Source organism: Gymnodraco acuticeps, unplaced genomic scaffold, assembly GCF_902827175.1.
Source record: "Gymnodraco acuticeps unplaced genomic scaffold, fGymAcu1.1, whole genome shotgun sequence".
NCBI classification, from domain to species: Eukaryota; Metazoa; Chordata; class Actinopteri; order Perciformes; family Bathydraconidae; genus Gymnodraco; species Gymnodraco acuticeps.
Window position 1 is genome coordinate 1,351,878 of NW_022991201.1, and position 13,466 is coordinate 1,365,343.

At 45.9% G+C, this 13,466-nt stretch overlaps 1 protein-coding gene across 1 annotated transcript in view; it reads left to right on the forward strand.

Annotated features, from left to right (window-relative positions):
* Window positions 1–13,026, forward strand: part of tusc3 (tumor suppressor candidate 3) — a 136,265-nt gene extending 123,239 nt beyond the window's left edge. The window contains exons 9-10 of the mRNA XM_034238570.1: window positions 10,346–10,436; window positions 11,969–13,026. Of these exons, the coding sequence (XP_034094461.1) occupies window positions 10,346–10,436; window positions 11,969–11,984 (107 nt within the window). The 3' untranslated portion in view covers window positions 11,985–13,026. The remainder of the gene's footprint in view (window positions 1–10,345; window positions 10,437–11,968) is intronic.
* Window positions 13,027–13,466: the final 440 nt, after the last annotated feature.

The window sequence follows — 13,466 nt, forward strand, 5'->3', positions numbered from 1 at the left end:
CTGCTGAGTCTGACGGAGACACGCAGCTCTGCATGATCACCTGAAGCCCCTCCCACTGTTTAGCGAGCTACGTGAGATACAGATTGGCTTTCAGGAGAGAGAGAGGGAGAGGATCCGTTCTCATTCATAACACTCCGTTCGATGTCTCACTATGGGATGCGCCTCATCGCGGAGCAAACAGAAGCATCAATCTTATTACGCCAATCCTGATTGGCTGGTGATCTTGACGTCAGCGTCAGGGAATTCACCCCCTATAAGTAGCTTGCGCCACGACGCATGCGTCATTCAAACACCTCTTCTCGCTTCAGAGCACATCTCTATAGTAGCCGGACAAGCTTAACGGTCCACAGACTGAACCCAAATATAACCATTTCGGTCGACGGGCGCTTGCCGGCTACTCCTTCTGCTTCGCAAGAAGACGGTAATACTAACGCCAGTTAGTATTCAAATCGACCTCGCCATTTCTTTCCCCGGAAAGTAAGGTAAGGTTTTGATTTTTCTCAAGCTAGCTACGCACCTGTTGCTAGCTAGCTTCCCCTTACTACCGACACCACGGTAGCGAGGACGCTTTTATTTTTCTCTCTCATGGAGGAGAAAAGGATTAGAAGTATATTGACACACCAGTCAATATTCTTTGAGAACAAAGGACCCACACCGTCCCTTTTTCTCCGGATTAAGGACGGGTTGGTAACACTTTTTCTCTCAACGACGTACCTGTTACGAGCGGGTCCTCTCCACGCCACGAGGCGAACAAGATGGACGCCTCTCCCCCTCACACCAGAGGAGTCAGGGACTCGGAGGCTCGGTCATGCGGCTGCGGGTTGAAGATAGCAGGCACAGACTCACACCAGGTCTGCTCGTCCTGCCTCGGGCTGGAACACGCCCAGGAGGCTATCGACAACCTCGGCTCGTGCGGGCATTGTGCCCGTTTCATCCGAAAGAGCCTCCACCGACGGCTAGCACACCAAGCTAGCTTGTTGGAACAGGACTCCCTCATGTCCACTGATTCGCCGTTTGGCAATCAAGACACGGGGGCGTCCGCCGCAGAGACTGAGCCCCTCACTGTGTCGGTCTGGGGCTCATTATCTGCGATGGCTGCAGAACCGGAATCCCGCGCCCTGGCAGGCCGGGACCCGGTGACGGCAAGACACGCGGGAACGTGACCCCACGCTTTACCGAGCTGGGGCTCCCGGTTAGACCTCACCATGGTCTCACCCGCGGAGGATGTCCTCGAGCTGGACTACGATGAGGACGAAGAGGACGCCTCGGTGTTCCTCCTGTCCGAGTCGGATGAACATGAAGAGGACATCTTCATGTCATCGGCTCAGGCTGCAAAGCCTGGAGCGAGGGCTGCTCTCCCGGGCGATAGCACACCAGCTTCGCCCTGTCTGAGCATGGACCTGCAGGCCGTGTGTAAATGCGCCGCGGCCAGACTCGACATCCCATGGCCTGAAATGGCCAAGGAGACCTCCAGGTCCCGCTACGAAGGGAAACATTTTCCCCAAGCAGCGCGGACAAAGAGGCAACTCCTTCCGGTCTTCCCGGAGATGTTGGATGAGGTGTCGGTCTCGTGGAGAGACCGGCCCTTCAGCAACAAGGTCCCAATCCAGTGTGCCTCCTCCCTAGACTGTGACGGAATGGAGAAGCTCGGCCTGCTCCGCATACCGCCCATGGAACCGCTGGTAGCGGCCCACCTCCTACCGAGGATGGGCCCGTCACCAAGCAGGAACCCCACGCTGCCAGCAAAGTCGGACCGATTTCAGTCGACAATGACTGAACGGTCCTACAAAGCCGCAGCGTTGTCCGCCAGGGCCCTGAATGTGTCCTCGCTGCTAACCGCTTACCAAGCGGAGCTCTGTGAGGACCTGTCGGGTAACCCGGGGGCAGCCACTCTGGACGAGATGGCAGCGGTCACGGACATTTGTCTTCGTGTCCAACGCTGCGCCGTCCAGGCCACGGGCAAGGCAATGGGGATCATGGTGGTGCAGGAAAGAGCGAGATGGCTCAACCTCACCAACCTCCCAGACCGGGAAAAGAAGGATGTGCTGGATATGCCCATCGTTCCCGAGGGAATTTTCGGCTCCGCTCTTGCTTCCATGCAAAGGAGGTGTGAGTCGAAAAAGAAGGAGGACGAGGCACTCCACCTCTGCCTCCCTCGAAGGGTCCAACCGTTGCCTTCGCAGCAGCAGTCCTTCGCCCAAGCTGCCTCGAACACTGCTCGGTTTAAAACACCGAATACGCAGAGGTCGCAGCCCGCCCCGAGTCCCCAGCCCAGGCTGGAGACGAGGGCGAGCTGGCCTAGAAAATCTCCGGTTCCGGCTGCAGCTCAGGCGCAGCCAACCCAGAATTTCGGCCAGCAGTCGAGGAAGAAGAAGCGAGCGGCGTGACAGCCCCTCCTTCTCCCCTCTGTGACAGAGCTGGAAGTCCACGGTTCCCCAGCTCTAAATGTGTTCCCGCCGCCTCGAGAGATGCCTCAACACCATCCTCAAGTCCGCACAAACACATGTCACACATTTGTTGATTTTTCTGTCATAAAACATTTGCCGCTGACGCATCCAGGCTTCAGGCCGAGGGCGCAGCTCAAAAAAATGATAAGAAAAACAATAAAACCAATAAACAGCCCGTCAACTGTTCCCCTTCTTGTTTGTTTGTTTGTAGCCTTTATTTAACCAGGTGAAGCCCCTTGAGATCAAAAGATCTCTTTTTCAAGGGTGACCTGCAGGACATTAGTTACACATGTAACATAAAAACAACAGAACAACAATAAGGATGACATACAACATAATGTGCAGGGTACAGTTTACAAACTCTATTTACAGTGACAGGTACCATGAATATCAAACAGCATGTCAGCCAGCGGAGTTTTAAAATGATGCAGGGGAACCAAAGTGCTCAGTTTTAAACATGTTTGCAGACTGTTCCAATTTAGTGGAGCTGCACAACTAAAAGCTTTCTTCCCTAAGACAGTCCTAGCACTTGGCACATTTAATAAAACAACATCATGAGATCTCAGGCAATATGTACTTTCAATTCGTCGAGAGAGCAGATATAAAAAGGTAGTTTACCCAACATGGCTTTGTAAATGAACATGTACCAATGACTGAGCCTCCGTACAGTTAGTGAAGGCAGACCTGCCTTGGCATACAGGGTACAGTGATGAGTAAGTGCTTTACAGTTAGTAACAAATCTCAGGGCACTGTGATAGGCGGCATCTAATTTTTCCAGGCAATGGGCAGGTGCATTCATATAGATCAAATCACCATAGTCCAGCACAGGTAAAAAGGTCACAGTGACTAGCCTTTTCCTGGCTTCAAAAGAGAAACAGGACTTGTTTCTGAAAAAGAAACCTAGTCTAACCCTCAGCTTTTTAAGCAGGTTATTGACATGACGTTTAAAAGTAAGACAATCATCAAGCCAGAGACCTAGGTATTTATAACAGGTAACCACTTCAAGTACTTGTCCTTGCATAGTAACAATATCCAAAACAGGCTCTGGTATCTTTTTAGCTTTAGAAAAGAGCATTACCTTGGTTTTATCAACATTTAAAAGAAGCTTAAGCTCAGCGAGCTGAGTCTGAATAATGTTAAAAACAGCCTGTAATTTAACACCAGCCTCCTTAATGGAGGGACCTGCACAGTACATCACGGTATCATCCGCATAAAAATGTAAAGTAGCTTCATCCACATGTTCACCTAAACTGTTGATATATATAGATAATAAAAGTGGACCTAAAACAGAACCTTGAGGAACACCATTAGCAATGTTTAACCACTCAGAAGACAGCCCATCAAAGTGAACACATTGGGACCTTTCAGAGAGGTAGTTCACAAACCAACCCACTGCATGGCTGGATATGCCAATACTGAGTAGCCTCTGCTTTAAAATGCGATGATCAACGGTGTCAAATGCTTTGGAAAGGTCAATAAATAGAGCTGCACAACTCTGCTTATTATTCAAAAATACTAGTAATGTCATTTACCACTTTCATTGTCGCAGTGATGGTGCTGTATCTCTTTCTGAATCCTGACTGATGTCTAGACAGGATATCATTTATACATAAAAACTCCTTTACTTGGTCACTCACAAGTCGTTCGAGCACCTTAGCCAGAACTGACAATTTAGAGATTGGCCTAAAGTTATTTAAAATAGTTGCCTCCCCTCCTTTTAGTAAAGGCAAGACATAAGCAGACTTCCATACTTTTGGAATTGTATTTGTGCTGAGGCAGAGGTTAAAAAGAGAAGTAACAGGTGGAGCAATAAAATCTGCAATTAACTTTAAAAAGAAAGGTTCTAAGTTATCCGGGCCAGCCGGTTTCCTAGGATCTAACTTGGATAATGCTTCATGAACAATACCAATAGTTAAAGGAGCTTCTGAGAGCAGCTACGGCATCTCTCAAAAGGCGGATTACAGGCGGGTCTGTGAAGGCACCACCGCCACGCGGATGCGCAGTGCCGGATGGGGTTGTGAAGGCACCACCGTCATGCGCATGCGCAGTGTCAGTGGGGATTGTCGAAAAGGGGCACCACTGTGTTCAGACACTAGAGGGCCCCATAACACAACAAATAGAGACTCAGAGGGGAAGAGACGTGACATCTCCACTGGCTCTAAGGAGCATGCAGTGGAAGATGCTCACATCATCTGCTTGGGTTTTCAAGACAGTAACACGGGGCTACAGACTCCAATTCGCTGTCACCCCCCCTCGCTTCTCGGGCATTCTGCATTCGCAGGCCCGAGGAGAGTCAGCCCATATTCTGGAGAGAGAGATTATCTCTCTCCTAGAAAAGAGGGCTATATCTATTGTACCCGCCGAGCAGAGTCAGGGCGGCTTCTATTCCAAGTACTTCCTCGTTCCCAAACGGGGAGGGAACGGAATTCGGCCAATACTTGATTTGAGGGCTCTGAACAAATATCTAAAAATATATAAATTCAGAATGCTCACTCACACATCTCTGCTGCGGCTCGTGCGACAAGACGACTGGTTTACATCAGTCGACCTGAAAGATGCGTATTTTCACATCCCAGTATATTACCCACACAGGAAATATCTGAGATTCGCATTTCAGGGGATCTGTTATGAATACAGAGTACTCCCCTTCGGTCTGTCTCTCAGTCCAAGGGTGTTTGTACGATGTACGGAAGCCGCGATAGCCCCGTTAAGACAACAGGGTATTCGCCTGGTGACCTACCTGGACGACTGGCTGCTTCTCGCACAGTCGGAGCAGGAGGCTGTTACGCAGACAAATGTCCTCGTAAAGCACCTGCTCAACCTGGGTTTCATAATAAACACAGAGAAGAGCATGTTGTGCCCCGCGCAGACTATACTCTTCCTGGGTTTACGCCTGAACTCGGTGCCCTTTTCAGCTCGCTTGTCAGCGGATAGAGTGAAAGCTTTCAGAGCTTGTCTCGCTCTTTTCCAGCTGCGCAAACATGTTCTCTTCAGATCATGCCTGCGATTGCTGGGGCTCATGGCTTCAGCCATCCTGGTCGTACGACTGGGACGCTTACACATGAGGGAGTTTCAGCGCTGGGTGGCAACCCTAAAACTAAACCCCGCGCGGAGAGTGATGGTTACTGTGAAATGCGTAATGGCACTGCGCCACTGGCTGCACCCGACTTTTCTAGTACGAGGTGTGCCTATGGGTGCTGTCCTTTCACGGAAAGTGGTCACCACGGACGCATGTCTGACAGGTTGGGGAGGTATTTATGAAGGTCGCCCGGTGAGGGGTCTCTGGAGCAGAGACCTCCAGCGGGCGCACATAAATTACTTGGAGCTTTTAGCGGTGTTTCTCACCCTAAAACGCTTTCTGCCTTTCCTCAGGGGACATCACGTCCTTGTGAGGACAGACAATACGACCACAATATCGTATATTAACCGCCAAGGGGGTTTGCGTTCTCTCCAGTTACACACACTGGCGCGCAAACTGATCCTATGGAGCGGTAGACGTCTCCTGTCTCTGAGAGCGAAGCACGTACCGGGAGTGATGAACCTCGGGGCAGATCTACTGTCCAGAGGTATACCACTTTATGCAGACTGGACTCTACATCCAAGGATTGTGAGCCAGCTGTGGGTGCGTTACGGCAGAGCCGCGGTGGATCTGTTCGCATCGAAAGACAACGCTCAGTGTCAGCTGTTCTTTTCGATGCGCGATCTAAATGCACCGTTAGGCGTGGATGCACTCGCGCACAATTGGCCCCCGGGCCTTCTGTACGCGTTCCCACCCCTGGCTCTGATACCCCCAACTCTGGCCAGAGTGAGAGAGCAACGCCACACACTTATCCTGATAGCTCCGCACTGGCCAGCTATGTACTGGCTAGCGGAGATATATCAGCTGCTGTGCGGGCAGCCATGGCAGCTCCCACTACGCAGGGACATACTGTCCCAAGCGGTGGGGGGGGGCGATCTTTCACCCACACCCAGAGCGCGTGGCTCTATGGGCCTGGCCCGTGAGTGGTACAATCTGAATACAGTGTGACATGAAGCTGACCCTGGCAGCTGCCAAGCGAGCCAGTGGCACTCATGCACTATCTGTACAGTCTTCATGCACTCAGTTCGCCCCAGGGCAAACAGAGTGTGGTTGAAGCCTGACCCTGCCTTTATCTTAAGGCGGTTGGTTCAGGTACCACATTTGACATTGAGGCATCCTCCCCGCCACTGTATTCTTCCGGGTAACAGCGGCCGGATTTGCGTGTCCAGCCCGTGCTTTACGCACGTACAGGGACAGATCAAGGGTGCTTCGTCATAATGACCAACCCCTTGTGTCCTGGGCTAACCCTTATAAGGGCAAGCCTGTTACTAAGCAACGGCTCTCCCACTGGTTTGTGGAAGCAATTGCTTTGGGGCTCATACGAGTCAGAGTTCACAGGCACCCTCGGGTCCGCGAGCTCTTTCGACTCAGGGTCTGGCTGCATCCTGGACTCTGTCCAGGATGTCTCCTGTTGGAGATTTGGAGGGATAACTGGTCCGCTTTTCAAATCTCCGCGCGTTCCTATGAAGCTGGTTATAATACAGGAAGGAATCCATAGCTACAAAGTAACCGTTAACAATAATCTACTTTAATGGCAATATGACAATGCAATACAATCATTACAATACAACATGATATATTACAGTTATATTGCAATGCTTAAGGAGTAATGCCGGCTTACTCCTGCTCTAGTCCGCATACTACAGAGCTACTTTCACCCGAGGGCAGCATGTGAAGAAGAGGCCGAACGCCAGAGATCCACCGGAGATATACCAGAGTAAGAAGGAGGGGTTTGGTGTTAGGTCAGCTGGTCATCTTTTCAGGTCATCTCATTGGGAGACGCAACGCAGCAGGAAACCAAACAGGCTCACTTTCCAACAAAAGGTCTCAAGGCCTGCATACCTACACCTCCCCCACAGAGCCATAAAACCCTGTTTACTCCAACCAGCCCAGAATGTTTATAGCCATTTGTAGTCCTTACATTTATGAAAGGATAAAACAGAGAAATCAATATAAAACACAAACACAGGTATTGTTTGAACAGTATTCACTTAACTGCTACTATTGATAAGCACCAGAGAAACCCAAGAGACCTCTCTTAACCTCACAAACACTGCAGCTAGATCTAAGTTGAATGCAAATCAGGACATGCTCTCCCCTTCCCCCATCTTCTTTTGTCCTCAAAAACACATGTCAACAGGCCCCAAATGCAGCTCACAGTTTTACCCAAATTATTCTCATTTTAAGCTTATCCATAGTTTGCTAACATGAATAAATACAAATATAACTCTACACTCCACATTGGTGCAGCGGCGAGCTGGTCCTCGCCGCTCACTTTTGTCCGCCTCTTAACAGGCTGGACGTTCTGCTCCCAGTGTTACTCAAGCAGTGCTGGGCACCTGGTTGAGTCAGAGCTCTACCTGTTAAGTTCTGGTTGGTTTGGTGATTTTCGAGATAAGCTCGTCTGACAATACGGGAGCTACAATTTCCCATAGTGAGACATCGAACGGAGTGTTATGAATGAGAACTATAGGTTACTTACGTAACCCCAGTTCTCAGAGTAACATGAAGTGAGATGTCTCACCAGACGGCCCTCCTTGCTATGGTGAAGCGAGAAGAGGTGCTTATTTTGAATGACGCATGCGTCGTGGCGCAAGCTACTTATAGGGGGTGAATTCCCTGACGCTGATGTCAAGATCACCAGCCAATCAGGATTGGCGTAATGAGATTGATGCTTCTGTTTGCTCCGCGATGAGGCGCATCCCATAGTGAGACATCTCACTTCATGTTACTCTGAGAACTGGGGTTACGTAAGTAACCTATAGTTTCTCCTGTGTTATTATTCAAAGTTAATGTAAACTTTCGAATAATGTACTTTATCTACTATAAGTAGTTTGTTTGAAAAATGAATCTGAACTTTCGATCTGTTACGATTATAAACTGAAGCAATATAAAAATGAGCCCCATGAACAGAGTTTTAAACATCATATCCGGTCATAGTCCGGTAATTACCTGCTAACGGAAACTCTGCTACACAATTCTTATTATTGAAACATGACCGGCTAAGTTTCAAATTTGTATGGTAAAATAAATTATTTCCGGACACTTGACCGGCAAGAAAAGATCCTAGCGGAAACCCTGACGGCCCGTCCACACAGCGGCGTGCGTTGACGCTTGCCGGCGGGCGTGTCTGACACTCGACCAACAACCAACCACATGAATCTCCCGCCCCAGACACACAAGCACACGGTTTGATTGGTAGAGCTTGTACTGGCATATGATTCCATTGGCTGACGCCTCCGTCGAGGCGTCAAAAGTTGAACATTGCTCAACTTTTGAAGCGAGCAACGCCAGCAACGCTCCACGTCACTTCCTAAAATGCAGTTCGGCTAAAAGTGACGTCACCCCATTCAAAGTGAATGGGCAGAAGCGTTGGAAGCTTCAACGCACGCCGCTGTGTGGACGGGCCGTGACACACACATACATACACACAGTACAGCCCCTGAGTTGTGTGAGCATGTTTGTATATGTGTGTATGCAATGATTGATATGTTTCATTGTAAATGCTAGATTTAAGTTTAAAGAACAAGAAAAGAGAACAGTCTTGTTGGAGCTGACACTGAACAATAACACACACACGCGCACACACACACACACACACACACACACACAGAGCGAGAACGAGAACAAGCCCATATCTCACTATTTAGGCTCCAGGAGAGGTCCTCTTCCTAATCCCTGATTAACAATATCAGTCGGTGGTGACAGTTTAATTTAACACAGTGCCTCTCAAGGATTAGCTGCTACATGAGGGTGTGTGAGTTTGTGCACACGCCCACACACAGCCACTTACAATTCCTCTGCAGATTAAAGATCATGCTTATGTATATTTCACTTTAGAATAGCCACTGAGGAAATAAGATGATAATACTTGCAAAAACTATTTTCTGCAGCACAGCGGGGTTGATAATGAGAAAGGGGCAACGTCACATAGGTTGAGGGATTGCCTAATAAAGGTAAATATTAAAAGTTTGTGGCGTGATGAGGAGCAAAAGTTTATGTTTTGGATATCGTTTACACCAGCATACTATTTATCCCTCGCCCTTAGGCTGCCCTAGGGCCTAACAAAACTCTGCAACTGACCCACATTTACCACAGAGGACAGCTTTTTAAAAACAATTAAAGCCATTGAATTTATTTACATAGACATGAAAACAAAACAGTGTGAGTTCTCCCCTGGAACAGGAGCTTTTAAACTCTTCCTACCCCAGATAGGTGCTCCTTGTTGAGCAATTCATACAACAACACAGGTAACACATACAAATGTAACAAATGTCAAATGTGAATTTTTCTCATCATTTGGTCGTGTGTATGTAGGTCCTTTGTTGGTGAATATGTGTCTGTTTGTGTGTGTGTGAACATGAAGATACGAGGATGCTTTCAGTGTGTACCATGTCTAAACCCTGCAAACAAATTCAATTTGAACTGAGATCAAACGGAGAGAGTGTCGTCAGCAGTTATAATGAGCATGAAGTGATTTAAATGGTTGCCGTTAGCCAGTATTCAATATTTCTCACAGGCCATTGTCTAATAAATATTATGAATATATCAGGTTGTCTGCAGGACCAGTGAACGGTTGGGAATATATTTAAATTAGAAATCAAGTGTAGTTATAAAAACGTTGTTACATAACTGTTAGAGATCAAGTCACCATTTCTTCATGTCAGTTTTTAAACTTGAAACTCTATTAACTGTGTGTGTGTGTGTGTGTGTGTGTGTGTGTGTGTGTGTGTGTGTGTGTGTGTGTGTGCGTGCGTGCGTGCGTGCGTGCGTGCGTGCGTGCGTACGTGCGTGTGTGTGTGTGTGTTTCTCTTTCCAGTCATCTGCCTGGTTGGCCTTGGCCTGGTGGTGTTTTTCTTCAGCTTCCTGCTTTCCATTTTCAGGTCCAAGTACCATGGGTACCCCTACAGGTAACTATAGCAACCATACAGTACCACTGTACAGATGCTCACACAAGTTTCACCCAGCTTACTCAAACACAATATACAATGAATCTTAAAGTCACTAAAGTTGACAGGAAATCGCTGGGAAGTTATTGCAGACGCAGGGCAAACATCCAGGCCAAAAGCGGATCCATCCATTCCCATTATTTCATTGATCCGTAGACAGCTGTTCGATTGGAAACACCGCCTACAAAATTACAAGCCACAGCGCCATTGTTTTTTTTTCTCGAGAGCAATGTGCCAAAACTTCAACTGAGATTTGCAGTCTGACTTTGTTGCACTGAATATTAGAAATCATGGATGTTTTTCTTAGGTCATCATACAGTAAATGTGTTCAGATACTAAAGCGCTTCAGCTTAGTGAGCTAGAGCAGCAGCAATTTGGTTCCACTTTGAACTAAAGGTCACCACTACATAAAATAAGATTTAATGTGTGACAGAAAACACTCTACAAGTCCTCAGAGCCTGGGTCCAATTCATCGCCAATGAAGCAGCTGTAGGATATTACAGCAACACCAGAACGGCTCCAGCTTCACTTCTGGAGCTGGAAGTGATTTGTGATTTTGCGGGCACTTTACCGAGGCATATCATTTACTATCCTGGGGGCTTTAACCCTGTTGTGGCTTGGAATTGGACCAAATTACACTGTGTCACCTCAGTGGAGGGGCTTAAAGTTCAATGATTGTTGTTGAGTGACTTTGATAGTGAGTTAAGTTTTGGTATGAAACTGGTATTGCCTTATCTTCGGTTCATAAACTAGTTTTCTTCCAAATATCCCAGATGACTGTCATGTGTTGACAATACGGGGGTCGTCAATTACAGCACATAAATTTAACCCTAAGATTATTAATCATTTGTTACTTCATCAGGAATCATTGAGTTATAATCACAAGACACTAAGATATCCTCTAGTTTACACTAGCAATTCATTGGAAATGATTTATTAGAATTGTACCGATCGAAGAACACCTTAATGGTTCTTATAATGGCCAAATTACAGCATTAATTTCAGGAAACCTTTGGGAAATTATTTAAAATTTAGAGGCTCATAAATTAAAACATAAAACCTTCAGTATTTGAGGTATGAATGATTTGAGAGAGCCTCTTTCTTCTTTGCTGCTTGATACTGAATGTATCCAAACAGAATGTTAAATGAGATTTTTTGAGCAGCTAAGTTGTGGCTGTTTTTTGAGATAATACAGCCGGTTTAAAACCCAGAAGTACTTTTATTAAATATTGTTTCATATTAAATATTAAATATTTGGTCAGTTTAGCAACACAAACTATAATAAGCTGTCAGCATCATCTCAGAATTGTAAAGACAGGTCTTCAGGAAGCATTTTTTTTTGCAATTTGCCTGATTACATGATTCTAGAAACAGTCATCTACATTAGCCACAGTTTTTAGTTTGTTATGGTAGCCTCTGCAGGAAAAAATAACTCCCTATTATCTTCTTGTTTCTCCTCTCTTCTCTTCTCCCTTTAATCCTATGTCTATTAGCTTCCTTATTAAGTGAAGAAGAAACCTGAAGAGGAGGTCAGAGAATGGTGAGCATTCGGTAGTTGAAGAGACAAGGAGTTGAAGATACTTGAAGAGGAGGCAGCGTCAATATTCAATCTGGAGTTTCTTTATTTAGTGTGTTCCTCCTACCATCACATCTGCAAGTTGAAAATATAATAAATTATTAATTCTTACACTGGAACATCAAGGTGTTTGACATGTCTTTGTATTTTGTCTTTTTTATTTTTTAGTTGTTGAATATCCTGTGTGAGTAGATAATACCTGTGTCTGTGGAATGCTGTTTTGTATCCATATATTCGATGTTATTTATAAAACCTGTGTTGCCGGTCAAAAGAAGCAGCCGGTTGGAAAGATGTGATGAAAGTTAAACCGATGGACAGATAATTAAAGTTCCTTTGATTAGTTATTAGAATGGCTTATATTACCAGTTACAAAGTGACACTCTTTTCATGGTGCGGCTAGTTTTAAATTGATAAAGCTAAAATATGAATGTCATTTATCACACAGGTCCAAGCTACTTCTCTATTACACTGCATGTTTACACCTTTTGGTCTTAGACTTTACATTTTTCGGACCTGGACCAAGTTATTTTCCCGTCTTCAGCCTATACTTTCATTAGGCATCTACATTTGCTTGCATTTGGGACCGAATGTCAAAGGAAATACATGTTCTCAAAGTTGTGAATGTTAAACAAAGTCACGGTCTTACTTTTTCTTTGCACTAAATGAACATTTACTTTTTCCCCTAACCGACACTGATCTTAAATCCCTTAATGCAAAATAGTAGCTCATGAGCTGAGTTTACAGAAGGCCAAAAGCAAGTGATGTAACCTTTCTTGCAGAATGTGAGAAGCATAGGTCATTTAGAGAATACATACATTTCTAATTCTATCACTTGTGGACTGCCCACTAAAACACTGAGTGGGCTGGAGCATTGAAACCATTTATGTAACCCTTCTTTGCGTGGGCTGTTGCAGAAATGTATCTGCAGATAGACCAGTTACCAAAATGTAATAAAAATATTCCCTTTCAGACTCTCCCAATTTTGAGTGAACTGTAATAAAACTGCAAAGCCCTTTCAGATGTTGCTCCTTGTCTTGCTGTTTCATACAGTAATTCATCGGGAAATAATGAACCTTTTTTAAAAAGCTAAATATTCAGTTGGCTATTGAACTGTTAAATAGTGTGTTTGAATGTGCCACTACATACAGGAAATAAAAAGAAGACAAAGGCTGCCAAGAGCTCCCTCCTATTTTTCTGCGGAGAAAGTATATATAATTAGGATGACAACGTTCAACAAGATAGTAATAAACATAGCCCCCTTGTAAGAGATGAGAAATAATTATAGGTTGTAGCACCTGCCCTCTTTATGCTTGGTAATGACGTCCTTACTTTGAGTGGGTAATAAGATATACAGCCTATTGATCACCCCAGAATAATGTTTTTTGTTTTGTTTTAGGATATTTTAAGGCAAAGAT